The following is a 25,688-nucleotide window of genomic DNA, read 5'->3' on the forward strand; positions in this document are numbered from 1 at the left end:
GCTGCACATGGTCTATTTAAAGACCCTCTGTAAAGGTCCACTATTTGCTTAAGGACTCAATAGTATCTAAACACAGAGTGTTTTATTCTTTATTCTGCAGAAATCCAGCATGTTGGGGTCTACCAGCTACAAAGATGGAATTACCCCAGTGAGCTCACATCCCTGATATGAAGCACAGTTGGGAATTCTGAGGAGGGGTAGGTGACCTCTATCTTTATCTGTTGGCTCTATCTCTAGGGACATTCCAGAACAACTGCTAGAGTGTGTGTGTTGGGGGGTAAGTACCTTATTTTTTTAAATTGTTGAAAAATTGGTGATGAAGATTTATCCACTGTAACATATCACTTTGCCTAATGCCAGAATTTTCTGAGGTTTTCTGAATTTATTATCAACACTCTAAGACTCTTATGGCTTGGTGTAAAGACTTTCTCTTCTTTCTTTTAACTCTTCAAAATGACTTTCCAGGACACTTTGGGGGTTCTTAAACTTTACTTGAACATGTACCTCATCTATTGTTCATAGGTTAGCTCTTTAAGGCTTCATGGTGTCATGGTTTTCATAGGAATGGACTCACATCTGAAATTAAGATGAAGATACTACGTGAGTAATGACAGTAATTCAGTTTTGTTTTAAGATGAATGTTCTGGTATGTGTATGGTATTAGCATTCTAGAAAATACTTAACAAAATAAACTCAAATCTAATTCATTACTTGATGCATATAAAATTAAGAGTTAAAGTACAACAGGATAAGAGGACTACACAATGGTCTGTAGTATTTGCCAATGGATACTTTTGTTCTGAGCGTCGAGTTCAAGGAAGAGAGCAGCATTATTGCTCAGGCTCCCAAGGCATCTACATTCTGTCTGTGGGGAGCCATTTTAACTGAAACTAATACTACTATGGCAGAAAGCCTGAAACAATGAACAAAATCTTCCCTATTTTATTGAACACAAATGCATTCTCTTTAGAACACTGGTGCCAACTCTCCTAATCCTACATCACTTTCATATAATTTAAAGTACTCATATGCAAGCAGACTCATGTGGAGACAAAAGAAGGGTGTCTCACTCCTGAGACCACTGAAAATACATTGTCTTATGTTTATTAGCAACCCCTCTGAGAAGTTCATTCTACCCTCAAAGGTGTTGCTACCCAAGCTTTAAAAACATTGCTCTAATATTCATTTTATGTTACAAGTTTGCAGAAAATATTAATGGGTTCAGCATCCTTTTGTCAGGAACATTTTCTTGGGAGATGGCGTACACACACACACACACACACACACACACACACACACATTAATCTACCTATCCCAATTGTAAAATACAAACAGCCAAGTTCAACTTGTTAAACCAATGAGATTTATTGGAGTTACATACAGGACTTAGGGGAAGCAGTTAGTAAATGAGAGCACAAGGGACTCAAAGACAATTGCTATCCTGAAACTTAAAACCAGCAGAAGATACAGATGATAAATAGTGGAAATTGGAAGCAAACCGCTTATCTGTAGGCATCTGAACAGGATAAAGAGCATCTTATCTTTGTGGCTCAGTTTGTCAAATCCTCTTTTAAGAAGTATAATTTGAGTATGTTCCTTTGAGTTAAACATACAGAATGCTGTCAGTTTCATTAGCTATTTTGAGGCATGTATTTCACAGCTTCTCTTTGAAATAGATCAATTCAGTCTCCAGGAAAGTTTATACAACTCCATATTCTTTTAGCTTCTCCATCATGACATATTTAAAAGTGAACAAGTAAAAACTTTTAATGAAAGATTTCCTTCATTGCTGCATTTTCAGTTTCTCTGAGCATAAACCCTGGGTCACTCCTAAGATTTGAGGATTATTTAAATGTTTTTCCAACTTCCTCGCATATGTAATAATTCTCTAGTGTAGAGCTTCAAGTGTTGCAAACAATACCGCTGGAATAAAGCACATGTCATAGTTTTTCCAATGGACACTTTTTTTTTCTGAATATAAATTAGCAGGTATTTTCTTAGGTCTGAGATTTGGGTAAAGACCATTCCTCATATATCACATTCATAGGGTTTTTTTTCCTTTTTTTTTTTTAACCTGAGTGCATTCTTGATGTATTTTAAGTGGTGAACCAACACTGAAGGATTTGAACATTTACAATATTTATAAGTTCCTTCTCCTATATGTATTCTCTGATGAATTCTAAGGTGGTTTTCTTTGGGAATGGATTTTTCTCATTCACTTCATTTGTGAAGGTGTCTACTGTATGCATTCTCTGATAAGTGATTGTTTTTGGCTAAAGCATTTGTCACATTCATTATATTTTTAAGATTTTCTTCTGCATGAATTCTCTGATGAATTTTAAGACTGCTTTTATGGGTAAAGCATTTGTCACATTCACTACATTTGTAAGGCTTCTCTCCTGTATGAGTTCTCTAATGAAGATGACAATTGAATTTTTAGGTAAAGCACATGTCACATTCACATCTGTAAGGTTCTTTCTCCTGTATGAATTCTCTGATGTTTTCTAAGATCACCTTTAAGAGAAAAGCATTTGTCACATTCACTACATTTGTAAGGTTTCTCTCCTGTATGAACTCTCTGGTGCACATTAAGACTGCTTTTTCGGGTAAAGTACTTGTCACATTCACTACATTTGTAAGGTTTCTCTCCTGTATGAATTCTCTGATGAATAATAAGTCTGTATTTTTCAGTAAAGCATTTGTCACATTCACTACATTTGTAAGGTTTATTAGCTGAATGTATTCTCTGATGAGTTCTAAGATGATATTTGTTGGTAAAGCATTTGTTACATTCACTGCATTTGTAAGGTTTTTCTCCTATGTGAATGCGCTGATGAACAATAAGATGGCTTTTTCGAGTGTAGTATTTGTCACATTCACTACATTTGTAGGGTTTTTCTCCAGCATGAATTTTCTGATGAACAATAAGATGGCTTTTTCGAGTGTAGTATTTGTCACATTCACTACATTTGTAAGGTTTCTCTCCTGTATGAATTCGTTGATGATCTCTAAGATTGCCTTTCAGGGTAAAAGATTTGTCACATTCACTGCATTTGTAAGGTTTCTCTCCTGTATGAATTGTCTGATGACTTGTAAGACGCCATTTCTTTGTAAAGCATTTGTCACACTCACTACATTTGTAAAGATTTTCTCCTGTATGAATTCTCAGATGAACTTTAAGACTGCCTTTGTGGGAAAAGCATTTGTCACATTCACTACATTTGTAAGTTTTCTCTCCTGTATGAATTATTTGATGAATGATAAGACTGCATTTTAGAGTAAAGCCTTTGTCACATTCACTACATCTGTAAGGTTTCTCTCCTGCATGAATTCTCTGATGAATACTAAGACTGCCTTTTTGGGTAAAGCTTTTGTCACATTCACTACATTTGTAAGGTTTCTCTCCTGTATGAATTCTCTGATGTTTTCTAAGGTCACCAACTTGAATGAAGCATTTCTCACATTCACTACATTTGTAAGGTTTCTTGCCTGTATGATACACTTGATGAATGATAAGACTGCATTTTAGAGTAAAGCCTTTGTCACATTCACTACATTTGTACGGCTTCTCTCCTGTATGAATTCTCTGATGAGTTCTAAGGTTGGTTTTGGAGCTAAAGCATTTTTCACATTCATTACATTTGTAAGGTTTCTCTCCTGTATGAATTCTCTCATGTCTTCTAAGATCACCAACTTGAATGAAGCATTTCTCACATTCACTACATTTGTAAGGTTTCTTGCCTGTATGATACATCTGATGAATACTAAGACTGCCTTTGTGGGAAAAGCATTTGTCACATTCACTACATTTGTAAGGATTCTCTCCTGTATGAATTCTCTGATGAGTTCTAAGGCTGCTTTTGTAGCTAAAGCATTTTTCACATTCATTACATTTGTAAGGTTTCTCTCCTTTATGAATTCTCTGATGTTTTCTAAGATCACCAACTTGAATGAAGCATTTCTCACATTCACTACATTTGTAAGGTTTCTTTACACTTTTGGTTTGTTTCAATATGAGGGTTTCTTTAGAGTCAAAAACCTTATCAAGCTTTGCACCATTGTATTCTTTCTTTCCTATGTTGATTCCTTGATTTAGACTAATGGTAGAGCACAAATTGAAACAGTTTACATGGTTTTTATCTTTGCAAGGTTCTCTGTTGTTTTCAGTTTCATGTCTGCTTAGGTTTGATGATTCAACAGATGTAGCCCTGAGGTTAGTTTTAGAAGGTGCACTTCCTGTGGACTCATGGATGATTTTGTCAAGCTCATGACATTCATAAGATTTCACTTGGGTATTTGCATGTTCGTGGACAATATGCTGTAGATCTTGATTCAACATGTTCTCAAATTCAGGACACATGTATTGATTCTCTGAAAAAAAAAATGCATTTAGAGATGACAGGGATTAGTGGATGAGTAAGACAATATCCCATGTTTCCTGAAATTTTCTAACATAAATTAGTGATTCTCAAGGATGGAACTCTCAAAAGTGGGCTTTCTTGTTTCACAATCATTACATGGCTGCTTAGAACAATCTCAAAATTCATGCATATCAAAAGACAGGAAAAAATAGCCTTCTATTTCTTATTTACCACTGTGCTTGGCAGAAAGTAAAAAGAATAGGTTATTTAGAAGTAAAGGACTTTGACAATGAATCTCCCTGAATGACCATGTAAAAAATTTTCTCTATTTTCTTATTTATGTTTTGTGACAGAGTAACAAAGTGTAGGTTAGGTCAGCTAGGAATTCATTATGTATTCCACATTGGCATGGAACTCATGATATGAAAGACATGCTGTACCAGGACTACACATAAAAACCACAGGTTAAAAACTAAGTAATAAGTAACAATAAAATTCACACAAGCAATAGCTCTTTCTCTATTTAGAACCTTCCTGATTTTTAAAATTCATAAACAATTGAAGACTTTAATGCAACAGTAAAATTACTACAATTGTAGCAATATATTTTCTTGCTCTGACTATTCAGGAGTTTTTGAACTTTGATGTTTTGATTAAAAGTAGATGCCATGTTTTGAGAGATTACATAGAATACAATACTGGATACTCTTCCAAAGAATGAAGAGAATTGTAAAGGAAACACAGTGAAGAACTTATGTTGGTAACCAGGATTTCCTTTATTCTGGGAGTCTTTAGATTTATTTAGAGGGTTTATATAAGCAAATAATAGGTAAATTCAAAGAATGAGTCAGGAATTCTACAAGAAGAGTATTCTTACCCACAAAAAGCAGATTATTGTAATTCTCCAACATCACATCCATGTACAATGCCCTCTGAGCACAGTCAAGACATTCCCATTCCTCCTGTGAGAAGTCAACAGCCACATCCTTGAATGTTAACTGACCCTGTAATGGAAAATTACCTGTTCATCATATGCTCCTGGACAAAAGTGTTTTCCTGGATAAAAACGACCAAAAGAATAAGAGGCACATTGTGATAAAAATGAGTCATGGGAAATTTTTGAGGACAAACAACATCTTCTAGAAGTGCTATAGAAATGTATCAGAAGTTAAGCATTGTTGCTTTATGAGACAATGCATAGAATGACATACTATACTGAGGCCATTCCTAAGGTCTTTCTCCTTCGTGAATTTTCTGGTGTTTTCTAAGAACTTAGCAACAGATGAAGATGCCACTATTACTTCATTTGGAAATTTGTTTGTTTCTATAATTGTAAATTGCTTCCAAGCAGACACATGAACTATACAGCAAACTTTTATTTCTAATCCTTCAAAAACTAATACTGTCTTCTGAACTCAACAGGACATAGTAAAATATAGCAACATATGCATACATCAGGCAAATGTACCAACATACATAAAAGAAAACCGAAATTTAATTTTTAAAAAGGATGTTACTTAAAAGAGTCATAGTCTTTATTGTACTCTACTTTTCTCTGGAACAGGATTACATAATGGGGTCATAAACAGCAAGCTTTTAGGTAATATAACATACACATGTGAGGTCCACATGGAAGAATGTATCATTATGAAGTATGGGTTTCTATCAAACAGAATCCCAGTGTCACATCACAGATGGTCAAGTTACAAGGAGTAAAACTGTGCTTCTAAATTCTACAGCTGTCAGCCTTGCTCAACTATGAACACTGTATCACTCTTGTCTTCAGCTGGGTCTCACCTGACTCTATTCTAAAATGCTTAGTCGACATCCTGCAGCCTAGGTGCAATGCTGTACTCTATCTGGAACAAAGAGGTAGAATGTGAATGCAGAATTGTTAGATAAATTAAGAACCACAGTTTTTTCTTTAAACAGAAGAGTGTAATATCAGTGAACACATTCAACATCCCAAAGGACACACAGATTCAAGTACTTTGTAATGGTATTTTATGAGGCTATATTCGCAACAATAAAAGATATAAGGAAAAAACAGATTTAGTTAGCATTAAAATTATTTAATTTTCTCAAAGTTGACCTATGCAATACAGATAATTATGATTTCATAAATTCCATATGGTCTTTTACTACAGAATAATTAGACATGTATGTATAAATAAATGGTATATGTGATGATGCTCTCAGATGAAGTAGAATAATTATCTTTCATCAAATTGTGTTTTGAAATTGAGAAAATTATACTAAATCTTTTAAATACATTATTGCTAGTAAGACTGACTTAACTGAAAATTTACATCATCTAGTTTAAACTTTCTTTTCATGCTTTCTACACACATTGCTCTAACTAGCATGGCTGTCTTCAGTCTCAAGAGACTGATGCTGAATTCAGGGATTCACAGGCATGTCACTCACTAAACATAAAAACATACAGACGACCACTTATATACTTAAACAGTTAAATAAAACATTATTGTAAAGAAGCAGTGCCACAACTCCTCAGAGTTTTCCCCTATGCAATACATAGTTTGGAAGAGAGGGAAAACATATCAATATGGTGGATGGAGCATTCTTCCCATTAAAGAAAAAAGAGAACAAATTAAGAGGAACATTCATTCATGATTGAAATTACATGGCTTATAGGAAGTAACAAGGCAATACTCCTCAGAAAAAATTTAGTAATATATTCCATGTGCTGCAATAAAAAGGTACACACAGTAGTGCTTACATAACTTCTAAAAAATGAAACAAAAGAGTAAAAGAAAATAATCATCTTTATATTGAGAACTGACCACACTGAGCACTGTGCAGCCTCTTAGAGACAAACAGATTTCATTTGTCAACACACCCATGATCACTGTGTAACACAAAATGCCAAAAAGAGATGCCAGAATACTGCAATCTGCATGTCCTCACAAACACATCAATGTTACGGTCAGAGAAAGCTACATATCCCTTCCATCATCTGTGCCTCTATGGAGTTGAAATATTTACTATTAGGATTTAAGACAGTGAATATATTCTAATTCTACTTCCCCATAAACTCTACTCATCCATATATTTCTCCGTGATGTCAGTGACCATGTGAAGAACTACATTCAGAAAGATGTTTCTAGAAACCTTACTATTCCTGAAATGCAATTTATGTAGCACCTGAGACCTCCCTTCCCCAGGAATATAAAAGGGCACCTATGTAGAAATAAGTCATCAAAATATTATTTAACCATCATCTACAATATTTCCTCTACAAGAACTGCAGGTCTTCACTCCTTGGAAATGTATGTTCTCATAGTATAAAATCCAGTGAAAATAGAACAGCACAAGGCTGTGCTTGTGCCACTTGAAGTGAAAGATCTAAAGGCTTAATTTTGACCATTGGCGAGGAACAATGATAAATTAAAGAAGCCAAACACTTTTGGTAACATTACCAGAGGTAGAGAACTAAAGTTTCAAATGTTTTAAATAATAAGAGGAATTTTTAAGAAATGTAGACTAGACACTGACCTGAGGAGCATTTAGGAGAGAGGCGTTCATTCTTCTAGTTACTCTTACCTGAAAAATTAAAAGCTAAAAATAAGTACCTGTGTTATAAACAATTCTAAACCACATAAAAAAATAAAAACAAAAATCATACCAGAAAACTTGTCAACATTCCTACAGAAAGGAGAACATGGATGATATATTTAATGTGGCAAGGAAAATGACTACAATCTGAGGTCTTTTTCTAACTTCGGCAGGCAGCAGGCACAAACAGCACATACACACCTGCTGTAAAACACTGCTACTCAGAGTTATTACTGGAAACTTTTCAAGGACTAGAGTCATAGGTTAATGACTAGTGGGGGCTAAATGAATGCCGAGAATTAAATAGAGTTTCATTAGTCATCACACTAGAACACAATATCTGATCCTTTGGTCACATTTCATGTCATTCTACCTTGCAGATACAGTACATCTATTTTCCATGTGTGTCCTGCTGTCCTGATGTACAGACACAGATTCAATCCATCAAAGATCATGGTTTGGGTTTTTTTTTTTTTTTTCACAAACTGATAAATCATCTTCAGGTCGAGTTACAGCCATTTCCATCATCCTCTAAGAAGGCTTTACATTGTTCTTGAGGTAAAATGTATCTTTCCAATAACTCTTCCTTTCAATGTGGAATTCTTTTCTAAATTGCATGCACACCTTGTGGGGGAATATTGACCACTGAAATGCACGTGAATGCATTCATAAGTAGAATATTACCATGTAGGACACACCTGTCTTTAAATGGAATGTCCATGTGCTAAATGTTCTAAGCCAGTGGTTCTAGGCCTTTCTAATGCTGAAACCTTTTAATACAGTACAAGGAACTCATGAATTAATATATGTACATGGGGTAGGCCTATCTGTAGATTGATATAAAAGAGGTGTATCAGTCCCTAAGGCAATCAGAAATACATGATTTAGGGTAGCCTTAGGTGACTCTTGTGAAAGAGTCTATGCCCCAAGGCATCATGACCCTAAGGTTGAGAACTGTTCTAGGCAATGCCAAGGCAGAATCATCAAGATGCAGGTATGGCAGAAACTCTCTGAGGGCTGCTACTCATAGGAGGATATGCATGAAGATAAAGTGAATCATTTCCACAGTACTCGCAGATTTATAAAGGACTCATTCTATATCATCTTTTGCCTGAGTATATTTTATTCCATATCTTATTTAATCTTCATGGCTCCATGGGAAAACATAATTTTCAGAGCAATAATACCGATTATGATAATGCAATTGTAAAATGAAACAGAATTTAGTATTTTCTCTATTTTTATATGTTTCATAGCTTTTAGTAAGGATTTGCAGTATTTTTTTCAGCATCTACTTTTTTTTAACTTTACCCAATATTTATTTTTAAGGCACATTTTATTAGATATTTTCTTCATTTACATTTCAAGTGCTATCCCCAGAGCCCCCATACCCTCCCCACACCCTGCTCCCCAACCAACCCACTCCAGCTTCCTAACACGGGCATTCCCCTGTAGTGAGCCATATGATCTTCATAATACTAAGGGACCCTCCTCCCATTGATGGCCGACTATGACATCCTCTGATACCTATGCAACTAGAGACACAGTTGGGGGGGGGGGTTATTGGTTAGTTCACATTGTTGTTCCTCCTATAGGGTTGCAGACCCCTTTAGCTGCTTGGGTACTGTCTCTAGTTCCTTCAGTAGGGGACCTGGGTTCCATCCAATAGGTGACTATGAGCATCTAGTCAGAATAAACATGACTAATACTTTTCCATATTCTAAAACCAAATCAGTTCAACACAGACAACATAAAATACTGGCTACAATATGTGATTTTAGAATAACTCCAAGATAGGGAATATCATGAATTTCAAATTATTTCTAAGTAGAAAAATAAATACATTATGAGTATAAATTTAGAGAGAATATTTATTTCATGAAATATTACTATAATTTTATATTAGTGTCAAAGAAGAATTCAGTATATATAAGAGGAGACCATGTCACACATTTTTACTTTCATGTGGAATTACAGGGTTGTCATCATAGGGGATATCCATAGCAGCCAAGAACTGAGGGGTATCACTTGAAGTATATGTAGTGAGATTATCAAGACAGTGTCTAAGCTTATATAGCAAGAGTGTAAAAAATTTTTATTAAGGATAAACACATTGATATGTGTTCTCCAGCAAATCGTTTTCTAATCAAAATTGTAAAATATTCTAGAGTCTGAATCTCAGGCTTGTGAATCCCAGTTGAATTCTTCAGAGAAGAATTCAAGAGAAATAGATGTTTCAGACCATTTTGGGCTAGGCACCAGTCTGTTACCTTAAAAATGAACCTAACAAACAAGCAAACCAAGAAAGAAATGAGCAAATACCACAACTGTGAATCATTGCTTGCATTTAGCATATACGCGTTTAAAAGCAACCATGTTGTATCATCTTTCAGATTAATAGTAAGACAAGACCAAAGTGCTCAGCAGCATAGACAGCTGAGAGATAGGGACAGGATGGGAGAGGACAATAAACTTGATTTTGTCTTTATGTCATTACGATATTTGTTCCTCTTAGTATGTATCCTCATTTGCTTCTATAAAATACTATTTTATGAATCAAAAAAGAAAAAGTGAATCATTTCAGGGTATGCTCTTGGGAAGATTCACACATTATGTCAGATCCTTCAAAATCCTACCACTGTAGGAAACATCTTCCTGAACATGCGTATATCTGTGTTTTGGTATAGTTCCAGGCAGTTCTGAGGTTCACAATTATAAATATACTGCAAGTGATACCCCTCAGTTCCTGGCTGCTATGGATATCCCCTATGATGACAACCCTTGTAATTCCACATGAAAGTAAAAATGTGTGACATGGTCTCCTCTTATATATACTTATACATATATACATTCACACAAAGGCATACAAATTATATAAGTCTAAAAATAAGAATTCATTCTGAATGTTGAAATATTATTACTACACAAAGTTGTCATGATACTAGCATATATATAACTCTTTTTATGTATTATATTGACCCTATGTTTCTCTCATACCAAATACTTCTCCAGACATTTAACAGTCACTTGGATGGTCTCTTTCTATTCCACTGCCCAAGTAGTTTAGTGTGACAATGGGAAATAGTAGATGGATGGCATGCTGTGGAAAGTCATACATAATTAATGAGAATCAAAGGGGAAAAGGACGATTTTAATAGAAACAAGTGACTATCAACCTTTTATGTCATAAAACTAGGTCAGCCAATGAGCAAGTACTGATACAGTATCTCCACTAACAATGTCTGAGGACTGCATAGACTCAGCAATGAAATCTCCAATTCTTTTAGAAACCCTGTAATAATCTTAAACAGAGGATATTGCAGAATATACAGAATACTGAAAGAAAAGGGGTGTTAGACAGTCATCACACAAAGCTGACTTTACCTTTACTTAAAAAAACCAGATGAACAAAAAATTACAAAAAAAAAATTATAGAGTAGTTGCAAGGATTTACATTAACAAACAGATTCTCTATAATGGATACAGAAAGGGAACGAGTTGATTTCATACCTACAATGTAAGACTGTTAAGATCCACAAAACAAACAATTCAAAGTACAAACTATGTAAACCAGTGAGAGAAAACACACAGCCCTGTCAACATATCCATAAAATGTCTGAGGCAAAATGTTACACTGGTTCACTATGAAAGCACTGAAGAATATGAGACTAGAAGGAATATACCTAAGCATAATCAAGATATAGTCAACATTCTAACTCATTGAATAATTTGAACACAGCCTCCATCATTCCACTGTATTCAGAAGAAAGGAAGGAACATGCAATGGCTTCACACTAACTCATAACAGTGTATCAGTGCTTACAAAGATCAAGTAACACTTAGAATATTTTCCATGAACCAAAAAAGAAAACAAGGATGCATTTTTCCAAAATTACATAATTTGTGAAACATGATTATTCAATTCAAAAAGTATAAACAGTTCACAAGAAAGCTCCAATATGATAATACCCATAATAAGCTATATACAATTACAAGAAAATGTCACTTGGCTTTATACATTACTGGAGAATATGCTGAGATATCAGCAGACCACACATTGTCTAAAAATGTCATGGATACACTGGTGTAGAATTCAAAATGCTAAAAGGGCCTTGTAAGCTACTGGGCAAACAAGTCATCAGTGGCTGTCCTCAGATACTGAATGCTAGTGCTACAAAACAAACATGTCCAGCAAAGTAGGCTTACCAGTATAATAGTCCCAAGACAACTTTTAAGTAACAGAAGACTTTCTGGTTTGATAAATTACCTTGAAATTAGGACGGATCCTAGTAAAACTTACTGCTACGTACCTATCTACACCATCCATATTATAAATCTTTGCCACATTACAATCGACATGAGATATTTACCACTCTAGAGTCCATGTACAAAAACAACTTTATTTATCACACAGAGGGACCACTCTTAACTCTTCCAGTGCTGACATGAGGAGGTCTATCAGCAATCCTGTTCCATATCCAGGCTCCATATTTAGTCCCACAAGAGGAGTAACAACTCTATGTTCCTTCCTTTACTGTTATCTTGACAGTTTTCAATACCTCCAGATTGTTTGCTGTTTCTTTTCTTAAATAAGGCTTATTATTTTAAATTGATTCGCGAGTATTTTTCTGGGCACATTCCTTGCAAGAGGAGAGTCTGCCTACAGGGAGAGTTCTGAACCCAGAACTCAGGAAGTGGATTAGAGCTCCAGATGGCTGGACACCTGCCCTGAAAGAGAAGAGTTTGCCTGCAGAGAGTGCTCTGACCACTGGACTCAGGAGAGAGTTGGACTCCCAGGAGTACTGACAGAGGATAAAAGAATCACAGGAGGATCAAGCTCCAACCAGAGACACCTTGATCATTAACAACAGAGATTTTCAGATGGCGAAAGGCAAACGTGAGAATTTTACTAACAGAAACCAAGACCACTGGGCATCATCAGAATCCAGTACGCCCAACACAACGAGTCCTAGATACCCTAACACAACTAAAAAGCAAGACATGGATTTATAATCATATCTCATGGTGGTGGTAGAAGATGTTAAGAAGGGCATTAATAACTCACTTAAAGAAATACATGAGAACACTGCTAAACAGGTAGAAGCCCTTAAAGAGGAAACACAAAAATTCCTCAAAAAATTACAGTAGGACACTGCTTAAAAGGTAGAAGTCCTTAAAGAACTACAGGCAAATACTGCTAAACAGGTAGAGGAAACACAAAAATCCCGTAAAGAATTACAGGAAAACAAAACCAAACAGGCAATGGAATTGAACAAAACCATCCAAGATCTAAAAATGGAAGTAGAAACAAGAAAACCCAAAAGGAGACAACTCTGGACATAGAAAACAGGAACCATATAAGTGAGCATCAGCAACAGAATACAAGAGATGGAAGAGAGAATCTCAGGTGCAGAAGATTCCATAGGGAACATGGACATAACAATCAAAGAAAATGTAAATCAAAGGATCCTAACTCAAAACATCCAGGAAATCCAGGACACAATGAAAAGACCAAACCTACAGATAATAGATAAAAATGAGAATGAAGATTTTCAACTTAAAGGGCCAGCAAATGACTTCAACAAAATTATAGAAGAAAACTTCCCATACCTAAAGAAAAAGATGACCATGAACATACAAGGAGTCTACAGAACTCCAAATAGCCTGGACCAGAAAAGGAAATCCTCCCGACACATAATAATCAGGACAACAAATGCACTAAATAAAGACAGAATATTCAAAGCAGTAAGGGAAAAAGGTCAAGTAACATATAAAGGCAGGCTTACTAGAATTATTCCAGACTTCTCAGCAGAGACTATGAAAGCCAGAAGATCCTGGACAGATGTTAAACAGACACTAAGAAAACACAAATGCCAGCCCAGGTTACTATACCCAGCAAAACTCTCAATTATCATAGCTGGAGAAACCAAAGTATTCCATGAGAAAACCAATTCACAAAATATCTTTCCATAAATCCAGCCCTTCAAAGGATAATAAAGGCAAAACACCAACACAAAGATGGAAATTACACCCTAGAAAAAGAAAGTAATCCTTTAGCAAACCTAAAAGAAGACAGCCATAAGAACAGATTCCCAACTTTAACAACAAAATGATAGGAAACAACAATTACTTTTGTTTGATATCTCTTAACATCAATGTACTCAATTCCCCAATAAAAAGACATAGACTAATAAACTGGCTACACAAACAGGACCCAACATTTTGCTGCTTACAGGATACCCACCTCAGGGATAAAGAGAGACACTAACTCTGAGCAAAAGGCTGGAAAACAATTTCCCAAGCAAATGGTCTGAAGAAACAAGCTGGAGTAGCCATTCTAATATCGAATAAAATTGACTTCCAACCAAAATTATCAAAAAAGACGGGGAGGGGCACTTCATACTCATCAAAGGTAAAAATCTATCAAGATGAACTCTCAATTCTAAATATCTATGCTCCAAATGCAAGGGCAGCCACATTCCTTAAAGAAACTTTAGTAAAGCTCAAAGAACATACTGCACCTCATACAATACTAGAGGGAGACTTGAACAAACCACTCTCACCAATGGACAGATCCTGGAAACAGAAAATAAACAGAGACACATGGACACTAACAGAAGTTATGAAACAAATGGATTTAACAGATATCTACAGAACATTTTATCCTAAAACAAAAGGATATACCTTCTTCTCAGCACCTCATGGTACCTCCTCCAAAATTGACCATGTAATTGGTCACAAAACAGACCTCAACAAATACAAAAATATTGAAATTATCCTATGCATCCTATCAGATCACCATGGACTAAGGCTGATCTTCAATAACAGCATAAATAATAGAAAGCCAACATTCACTTGGAAACTGAACAACACTCTACTCAATGATACCTTGGTCAAGGATGAAATAAAGAAAGAAATTAAAGACTTTCAGAGTTTAACTAAAATGAAGCCACAACATACCCAAACTTATGGGACACAATGAAAGAAGTCCTAAGAGGAAAACTCATAGCCCTGAGTGCCTCCAAAAAGAAACTAGAGAGAGCATACACTAGCAGTCTGACTGCATACCTAGAAGCTCTAGAAGAAAAGGAAGCAAATTCACCCAAGAGGAGTAGACATTAGGAAATAATCAAACTTAGAGCTGAAATCAACCAAATGGAAACAAAAAGAACTATTCAAAGAATCAACCAAACCAGGGGCTGGTTCTTTGAGAAAATCAACAGGATAGATAAACCCCTAGCCAGACTAATTAATGGGCACAGGGATAGTATCCTAATTAACAAAATTAGAAATGAAAAGGGAGAATAACAACAGAACCTAAGGAAATCCAAAATATCATCAGATCCTACTACAAAAGGCTATACTCGGTGCCATTGCATGGTGTATGACCATGGGCCCTAGAGCACTCTTGAAAACAAAAGTCCTCTTGCAGTGTGCGAAAAGAAAAAAAAAAAAAAAGGCTCTACTCAACAATTCTGGAAAACCTGGATGAAATGGACAACTTCCTAGACAGGAACTAAGTACCAAAATTAAATCAGGATCAGATTAACGATTTTAACAGTCCCATCTCCCCTGAAGAAACAGAAGCAGTCATTAATAGTCTCCCAATGAAAACAAGCCCAGGAGCAGATGGGTTTAGTTCAGAGTTCTATCAGACCTTCAAAGAAGACCTATTCCAACTCTACTCAAACTATTCCATAAATAGTAACAGAAGGTACTCTACCCATTTCATTCTATGAAGCCACAATTACTCTCATACCTAAACCATATAAAGACCCAACAAAGAAAGAGAACTTCAGAACAATTTCCCATATGAATATCGATGCAAAAATACTCAATAAAATCCTCACAAACCAAATCAATCAACACATCTAAATGATCATCCATCATGACCAAATAGGCTTCATCCCAGGGATGCAGGGTTGGTTTAATATACAGAAATCCTTCAATGTAATCCACTATATAAACAAATTCAAATACAAAAAACACATGATCATCTTGTTACATGCTGAGAAAGCATTTGACAAAATACAACACCTCTTCATGATAAAAGTCATGGAAAGATCAGGAATTCAAGGCCTGTAGTCTCCCCTCCCCCAGCCTGAAACCTGCTTGCTCGGGGTGGAGCTTCCTGCTCATTCGTTCTGCCACGCCCACTGCTGGAACCTGAGGAGCCACACACGTGCACCTTTCTACTGGACCCGAGATTATTCGGCGGGAATCGGGTCCCCTCCCCCTTCCTTCATAACTAGTGTCGCAACAATAAAATTTGAGCCTTGATCAGAGTAACTGTCTTGGCTACATTCTTTTCTCTCGCCACCTAGCCCCTCTTCTCTTCCAGGTTTCCAAAATGCCTTTCCAGGCTAGAACCCAGGTTGTGGTCTGCTGGCCGGACACAACAATCGGCGAACCAACGCAGGACTGAGAAACGGCAAAGGATTTTTGGAAGAGACGCTGCTGGTTCGGAGCTCCATAAAATAAAGGATAAAGGAAATTCATACTGGAGAAGGTATGGGCTAAGCTGAGACAGCGTTAAACCCTAGCGCTTGTTCACTTAGGTTCAGCAGTGAGGAGCTGGGTATCAGGCGGTAGGCAATAGCTCTCCGAAGCTACATGAGGTGTGAGAAAAGAAAGGGTTTATTAAAAGGAATAGGCGGATTGCCCCAGTTAATAAAAAATGCATCATAAGGGAGGAAAATGTCCCAAAAAGCAGAGAGAAATATCTCTCTGGGCCTTATAGCAGGAGTACTCTGTTCCCTTTTGTGTCTTGTCTAATGTCCGGTGCACCAATCTGTTCTCGTGTTCAATTCATGTATGTTCGTGTCCAGTCTGTATGAATGAATGTTCTATGTTTTGTGTTGGATAATAAAGATGGTATAAAAAACTTTATCTGCAAAGCCGAGAGCTGCCACGTGTTTCATCCAAAAATCAGACACGTGGCGGGAGGGCCCCTGCTGGAAAACCTGTTCGTTTTAGGAAATAAGGGCGAGTGCACAGCCTCTAAGTTTCAGAGTAAAAAAGCTAATAAATGGTTCATGATTAATGTGTTTGACAATGGTAAAGTGTTTTTTATTTTTATGGTTGTAGCTACAAAAATTATTATTCTCTGATTGGTCTAAATGTAACTGCTTCATTTGGTTCTTTTTTATTGGTAATGTGCCCTGAGTGTTTTCACAATCAGCTCATAAGTTGTTGGTTAAGATTAATAATTGTTACATTGCTACAGATGGTTAGTGTTAAATTTGATAACTCAAGTTTAGAGTCCTTCCGACACATGGCATAAGGCAGCCTAAGAGGCTGGGTCTTTAAAGATATTTCTAGTTTAGGTAATAATTAATGTGGTTCGTATCCTAAATAGTAAAATTTAAAATAAGATTTAAAGCAATGTCTCTTTATTAAAGCATTAAAGCTTGCTTTAATAGGTATTCATAGGTATTAATTGACATCCAAACTTCGTAATATGATAGTAATGCTTCTAATATTGATTTTAAAGATAATAAATTGTTTTAAACTTGGGTTTTGCTTTCCCAAGGTTATAGGTATTATCCTAACCTTGCACAAAAAACTTAAAAATTATGGTTAAAACTGCTATTATTCCATTGACTACAGCTTGCAGTTTGATTTCAAATTTAAGATCTTTAATTAACCTGTATACTGTAATTAAGATAATTACAAGAGTAATCATCTTATGAGAGCGCTCATACAGCTCACTTCATACAAAACTGTGACAGAGTTATCTAGTTATGTTTGTCTTTGTAAATAGATTAGACAAACAGTTTGGTTATAGTTGCTGCCTGGCAGGAAACTGCAGTACGGGCAATTTTTTCACAACACTAAAGTTGTAAAGAACGTTTTAACTGTAAGTCATCTTAAGAAAGAGTATCAAAATTTAGAGGCGTAGACAGTTATATTGTTTCTCTAGAATCGGTCCTTATTACAGGACGGCCAGGATGCTCAGATTAAAAAGTATTTTACGTTTGAGTCAATACATGGCTCTGGGCAGCCCCAGAGCGGCTTGTGGCCTTTCTTTTGTTTTACAAACGGTGCCTGAAAAAGTTTTTTCCCTGTGTTCAAGAGAATTTCTTTTTAACAGTGTTGCAGATCTATTCAGATGTTTAAAATAATGCTTTAATTCAAAGAGTTTTGCTTCTAGTGAACTGTAATCACTAAAAAATTTTGCCTCTAGGTATGGCTAATGTAACTTTACATTATGTAAGAAAAAATTTTATTGTTTCTGCTTCTATACAAGAAGCCAAGAGTTTTAATCTTTCAGTGTATATTGTTTCCTAAGTGAAAAGTATTTTATTAACTAATGCTTTTTAAAGTTTACCTTAAATTCTTGCTCTCACCCAAAAAATTCAGAGACAATATCCTTTTATTACTTAGGGTTTTAGTTTACTACAAAAGTTTCTACAAAAAATAAAGCTTTTATAATTGTTATTATTTGTTAATTAAAAATTGGTTGTGCCCAAAACAATTCTTTAGCCAAAAAGAAAACATTATTGTAAAGTCATTTTTCTCATCCTCCCAGCCGATCATTGGCCCACGTGGGCCCAACTAGCTTCTGTGGGGCGGAGTCTTAAGACACAGTTTCCCCTGTTCCAGCACAAATGATGTAGTTGTGTGCTGTAGATGTGTTTTAAAATGCTTAACAATCAAACCTTAATTTGTATATTAATAGTCAATGCCATATCTCTGAGCTTGCAATTGCTTAAATTGTTCATCCCTCAGATACTATTAATTCTCAAATTTACAATTGCTTATGCATATTTCTAGTTAATAAATAAATAAATTATGCTCATGTGACTCTTAATAACTTTCCAAGCCTTCTAGTTACAACCGCTCCTTAAGAAACAAAAAACACATGATCATCTTGTTACATGCTGAGAAAGCATTTGACAAAATACAACACCTCTTCATGATAAAAGTCATGGAAAGATCAGGAATTCAAGGCCCATACCTAAACATAATAAAAGCAATATACAGCTAACCAGTAGCCAACATCAAAATAAATGGAGAGAAGCTAGAAGCAATCCCACTAAAATCAAGGACTAGACAAGGCTGCCCACTTTCTCCCTACTTATTCAATATAGTATTTGAAGTCCTAGCAGGAGCAATTTGAGAACAAAAGGAGATCTAGGGGATATAAATTGGAAAGGAAGAACTGAAAATATCACTATTTGCAGATGATATGATAGTATATATAAGTGACCCTAAAAATTCCACCAGAGAACTCCTAAACCTGATAAACAGCTTCAGCACAGTAGCTGGATATAAAATTATCTCAAACAGATCAGTGGCCCTTCTCTACACAAACGATAAACAGGATGATAAGGAAATTAGGGAAACAACACCCTTCACAATAGTCACAAATAATATAAAATACCTTGGCGTGACTCTAACGAAGGAAATGAAAGATCTGTATGACAAGAACTTCAAGTCTCTGTAAAAAGAAATTGAAAATCTCAGAAGATGGAAAGATCTCCCATGCTCATGGATTGGCAGGATTAATATAGTTAAAATGGGTATTCTGCCGAAAGCTATATACAGATTTAATGCAATTCCCATCAAAATTCCAACTCAATTCTTCACTGAGTTAGAAAGGGCAATTTGCAAATTCATCTGGAATAAAAAAAGAAAAACCTAGGGTAGCAAAAACTATTCTCAACAATAAAAGAACCTCTAGGGGAATCACCATTCCTGACCTCAGGCTGTACTACAGAGCAATTGTGATAAAAACTGCATGGTATTGGTACAATGACAGACAGTTAGATCAATGGAATATAACTGAAGACCCAGAAATGAACCTACACACCTGTAGTCACTTGATCTTTCACAAGGGAACTAAAACTATCCAGGGGGAAAAAAAAAAAGACAGCATTTTCAACAAATGGTGTTGGCATAACTGGCGGTTATCATGTAGAAGAATGAGAATTGATCCATTCTTATCTCCTTGTACAAAGCTCAAGTCTAAGTGGATCAAAAAAATCCACATAAAATCAGAGAACTGAAATTTATAGAGGAGAAAATGGGGAAAATCCTCGAAGATATGGTCACAGGGGATAAATTCCTAAATAGAATAGCAATGGCCTGTGATGTAAGATCAAGAATTGACAAATGGGATTTCATAAAATTGCAAAGCTCCTGTAGAGCAAAAGATACTGTCAATCAGACAAAAAGGCCACCAACAGATTGGGAAAGGATTTTTAAGAATCCTAAATCTGATAGGACTAATATCCAATATATACAAAGAGCTCAAGAAGCTGAACTCCAGAAATTCAAATAACCCCATTAAAAATGGGGTACAGAGCTAAACAAAGGATTCTCAACTGAGGAATACCAAAGGGCTGAGAAGCACTTGAGAAAATACTCAACATCCTTAATCATCAGGGAAATGCAAATCAAAACAACCCTGAGATTCCTCCTCACACCAGTCAGAATGGGTAAGATCAAAAATTCAGGTGACAGCAGATGCTGGAGAGGATGTGGAGAAAGAGGAACACTCCTCCATTGATGGTGGGATTGCAAGCTTGTACAACCACCCTGGAAATCAGTCTGGGTGTTCCTCAGAAAACTGGACATAGTAGTACCGCTAGGTCCAGCATACCTCTCCTGGGCATATACCCAGAAAATGTTCCAACTGGTAATAAGGACACATGCTCCACTATGTTCGTACCAGCCCTATTTATAATAGCCAGAAGCTGGAAAGATCACAGATGTCCCTCAACAGAGGAATGGAAACAGAAAATGTGGTACATTTACAGAATTTCTGTAGTTCAACAATTGATTACTAATCAGCTATTAAAAACAATGAATTTATGAAATTCTTGGGCAAATGGATGTATCTGGAGGATATCATCCTGAGTGAGGTAACCCAATAACAAAAGAACTCAATGATATACACTCACTGATAAGTGGATATTAGCCCAGAAACTTAGAATACCCAAGATACAACTTCCAAAACACAAGAAAAAAAGAAGAAAGACCAATGTGTGGATAATTCATTCCTCCCTATTATACGGAAAAAAATATCCATGGAATTGCAGAGACAAAGTTTGGAGCTAAGACAAAAGGATGGACTATCCAGTGACTGCCCCACACGGGGGTCCATCCCATAATCAGCCACCAAATGCAGACACTACTGCATATGCTAGCAAGATTTTGCTGAAAGGACCCTGTTATAGCTGTCTATGAGGCTATGCCAGTGCCTGGCAAGTACAGAAGTGGATGCTCACAGTCATCTATAAGATGGAACACAGGGCCCCCAATGGAGGAGCTAGAGAAAGTACCCAAGGGGCTGAAGGGGTCTGCAAACCTATAGGTAGAACAACAATATGAACTAACCTGTACCCCCAAAGCTTGTGACTCTAGCTGCATATGTAGCAGAAGATGGCCTAGTCGGCCATCATTGGGAAGAGAGGCCCCTTAGTCTAGCAAACACTATATGCTCCATACAGGGGAACACCAGGGCCAAGAAGTGGGAGTGAGTGGGGAGGGGAGCAGGGCATAGGGGAGTGGGAGGGTATAGGGGACTTTTCAGATAGCATTTGAAATGTAAATGAAGAAACTATCTAATAAAAAATGTGGGAAAAAAAGAAAAAGAAAACAGAGGGAGGGAGATGGGATAGTGGGTTTAGAGAGGGGAAACCAGGAAGGGGGACAACATTTGAAATGTAAATTAATAAAATAACCAATTTTTTAAAAAAGAAAAACAAAAGAGGATTCTACAAATGATTCTCCAACTGTGCTATAGTGTATAAATACTGAAAATGCTCTGCAGGATCTTGGAATCAGGAGATGACACATAGACCATGGAGGGGTACTATTGATTTGCTTGCTTTACATGGTTTGTATCACTACATCACCTGAGCTGTCTCCACTGCTCACAGCACCATATCTAGTGTGCTCACATCACTCCTGTATCTACATGGTAGATCATAACCATGCACAATGTAATCTGATGCCCTCTTCTGGCAGGCACGTGTGCACGTGTACACGAAGAGAGAGTGGTCATAAAGATAAAATAAATAAACCTTTTTTAAAATGTAAAAATGCAAGTAGAATTTAAAGACATATTTCGAGGGTTATATAGAAATTAATAAAATTGACTGAAAGATAATACAATCATATAGTTCAACATGACAGACATGTCTCTCTGCAGAGATTAGGTACTGACAAAGCAATGCTCAGCTACTCGAAACTTTTAAAAGAGTGCCAGGCAGTGGCAGCACACGCCTTTAATCCCAGCACTTGAGAGGCAGTAGCAGACAGATTTCTGTGATCCAAGCCAGCCTGGTCTACAGAGTAAGTTACAGGACAGCCATGGCTATACAGAGAAATCCTGTCTCCAAAAATACGAAAAACAAAAAACAAAAAAAACAAAACAAGAAAGGAAGTAAGGAAGGAAGGGAGGGAGGGAGGGAGGGAGGGAGAGAGAGAGAGAGAGAGAGAGAGAGAGAGAGAAAGACAGAAAGAAAGAAAGAAAGAAACAAAGAAAGAAAGAAAGAAAGAAACAAAGAAAGAAACAAAGAAACAAAGAAACAAAGAAACAAAGGAAGGAAGGAAGGAAGGAAGAAACTAAAACAGTGACTCTCTCTATTAGAACTAGAGCTAAGATAGGGACCTAGGAGAGAAGGTGGACAGTGTGGGAAGGGGAGTGTGAGGGAGAGGGAAACCTGATCTGATATTGGATGAGAGAAAAGGCCTGAAGACTGAGGACCAGCAAAAAGAATGTAAAAAGGCAACCTCAGGAAATACAAGGTTAGGGGGCCACCCCAGAATGCACCAGAGACCTGGGAGGTGAGAGACACCCAGGACTCAAAGGAATGGACCTTAGATGAAAAACCCAACAGTAGGCAGACGGAACTAGAGCACACCCCCACCAGGAAAACAGGACATCAAGGGAGGGATGGAGTGGCCAACCCACAGTCACAACTCTGACCCATAATTGTTCCTGTCTGAAAGAATTACAGAAATGGAAAGGGAGAGGAGCCTGAGGAAAGAAGGTCCAGCGACAGGCCCAAAGTGGGATCCAGCTCATGGAGAAGTCCCAAAGCCTGACACTATTACTGAGGCTTCAGAATGCTCACAAAAAGGGACCTATCATGACTGTCCTCCGAAAGACCCAAGAAGCAGCTGAAAGAATTAAATGCAGACGTTTGCACCTAACCAATGGACAGAAGCAGCTGACCCCTGTTGTTGAATTAGAGAAGGCTAAAAGAGGAGGAGAAGGGCAATCTTGTAGAAGGACCAGCAGTCTCAATCTGGACGTCTGAGATCTCTCAAACACTGGACCACCAAAGAGACAGCATACACCAGCTGATATAAGGCCCCCAACACACATACAGTAGAGGACTACTGGGTTTCTGTTCATTCAGAGATGATGCACCAAACCCTCAAGAGACTGGAGGTCCCAGGGGGTTTAGAGGTCAGGTGGGGTTTGGGGTGGGGGCATCCACATGGAGATGGGGTGTGGTGGGAGGAGGTGTAGGATGTGGAGCAGACGGAGGGTGGATAAGGAGGAATGGGGGATGGAATATGGAATGTAAAAAATTAAAAATAAAATTTTAATTTTAAAAAAGGGGACACTGCACAATATGACAATGACATCAGTGTTACTATATGCAGGGCTGAGGAAGGTCATACACAAGTGAATCAGAATTGAAGAGTTCCTAGAAATAAGTGAATAAATCAACCTCCTACATCATAAAACTTGAACCCGCATCAAACAAGTGCACAGACCGAACCAGGAAGGGTTTTCTCTAATGGTGTCTGACAGATTAGCACAGAATTCTCCTTTCTTTAGACAAAGCATATCCTAAACACGAAAGCAGAATATTGCCATAAACACAAAAAAGAGGAACATTAGAAAGTCATCATACAAAGCTGGTGTTATCTAGACACACAAAGCAGGTGAGCCCAAACAAACATATGAAGAGAAAAATCTCAAACCAGTTGCCATGATTTACAGACACAGAGACTGTTCTAAATTACACTGAAATAGAAGGAAAGCTGAGTTCACACCAAAAATGCAAGACTGCTTCAATACTTACAAACTAATCAATGTCCGACACCAAATGAGTAGACTCAATGAGAGGAGAAAAGGGACTATGTCAATAGATATATGAAAGCCCTGCGCTAAACTACGGCATTAGCACAGTAAAAAAGCTCTTAATAATGTGAGGGCAGAAGGAACATACCTCAGAATAATAAAGACAAAGAAACACAAAGCTAAAGCAAATACTGCAAAAAAAAAAAAAAAAGGAAACTAATTATTCCCTTTACAACTCAACACAGTGCCTCAATTAGTACACAATTTCAAGACTGAGAAAACTTTAAACAGGACAATATAGGTTAGTCAAAAATCCAGTGAAACTTCTTGAGGAAAAAAAATACAGCTCAGATCAGACAATTCACACTTTCTACAAATGCCTAGTACACCCTGTCCATAGCATTCCCAATCTCAAAAATCTACTATGCAGACCTGGCCAGCGGGCAGAAATATCAATGGCCATCTCCAGATTTGGATCCTGTGTGGTACAATCCCACAATATGCCCAAGAAAGCCAACCCAATGGAATAATAGGGATATCATAGATTATTTTGTGGGTTATTATTTTGAAGGTTTTCTGGTGCAATCTGAGGCCAGCTACACAGAACAAAAAAGTGTGGCCTATACTGGAAACCAGGCCAAGAGTCAATGACATCTATGGGCCTTACAAGGGAATCTACTACTGACCTTTGGAACATGTTCAAATGTTTCAGTTCACCACCATAGCCTGGTGCTGCTTCCAGTCTGGGTCAAAGACACTTTATTTAATGGGCAACAGTCATTTCAGAGCTTCAAAACTAACAAAATACCAAAAATACAGGATTACTTACTTACAGCCTATAGCTGGAAATACTTATTACCATACATAATATTATTCTCAGTGAAATTTTCTAGAATCATTAATTAAAGAGAAATGGGAAAATCTAATTTCATATCCACTTTCTCCTGTCACTTCAACTAACCCCCTGCTGAATTCTTCTAACATACCTGGTTCCTTGGCTATAGTTTCCTCTGTGTTCACCATCCAGGGCTCTTAGTTCTGATTAACAGGTGAGCAGATCTGACTGAGCAGTTAGAGACCTACAAATAAGAAGGACATACTTCTGAAAATACCTGGAACTTTTCATGGAACAAAAATGAAAGAAGCTCACTTCTGTCAAAATGATACACACAAAGGAAAGAGAAAAATACCAGGATAAATACTTCTGAGAGCAAGTGAAAGACTTGTATAATAAAAACTTCAATTCTTTGAAGAAATTGAAGACAATAATAAGAGATAGAAAGATCTCCCATGCTCATGGAGCAAGAGGATTAAAATACTAAAAATAAATAAATGAATAATAAATAAATGAATAATGAGCCACCCTACTAAAAGCAATCTTCAGATTCAAGACATTTCTTATACAAATTCCAACACAAGTCTTTATGGATTTCAAATGGGCAACTGCACTTTCAATACATAAACAAAAAATGTACAATGGCTAAAACAATCCTGAACAATAATAGAACTTCTACAGTTCTCTCAACATTTCCAATTTCAACCTTTCTACAGCACTATAGGATCAAAACCTCGAAAATATTGGCAGAAATAGCCACAGCGATTAATGAATATGAATTGAAGACCTAGACATAAATATATTTGGCCACCTTATTCTTGATAAAAAACACAGAAATACAAACTGAAAAAAATATAGCATCTTC

General features: G+C 36.7%; 1 protein-coding gene across 19 annotated transcripts in view; it reads right to left on the reverse strand.

Annotated features, from left to right (window-relative positions):
* Positions 1 to 1,340: 1,340 nt before the first annotated feature.
* Gm7072 (predicted gene 7072) overlaps positions 1,341 to 25,688 on the reverse strand; it is a 34,109-nt gene continuing 9,761 nt past the window's right edge. For 5 of the 19 annotated variants that reach the window (XM_030249946.1, XM_030249945.1, XM_030249949.1 and 2 more), the window contains 4 exons: positions 24,975 to 25,067; positions 7,878 to 7,925; positions 5,239 to 5,365; positions 1,341 to 4,371 (listed from right to left, as the gene is read on the reverse strand). In XM_030249946.1, the coding sequence (XP_030105806.1) occupies positions 2,459 to 4,371; positions 5,239 to 5,365; positions 7,878 to 7,907 (2,070 nt within the window). In that variant the 5' untranslated portion in view covers positions 7,908 to 7,925; positions 24,975 to 25,067 and the 3' untranslated portion in view covers positions 1,341 to 2,458. The other 14 variants (XM_030249943.1, XM_030249950.1, XM_030249948.1 and 11 more) reach the window with 9 other exon arrangements.

The sequence above is a fragment of the Mus musculus genome, chromosome 17 (genome assembly GCF_000001635.26).
Source record: "Mus musculus strain C57BL/6J chromosome 17, GRCm38.p6 C57BL/6J".
In the NCBI taxonomy this organism is placed as follows: domain Eukaryota; kingdom Metazoa; phylum Chordata; class Mammalia; order Rodentia; family Muridae; genus Mus; species Mus musculus.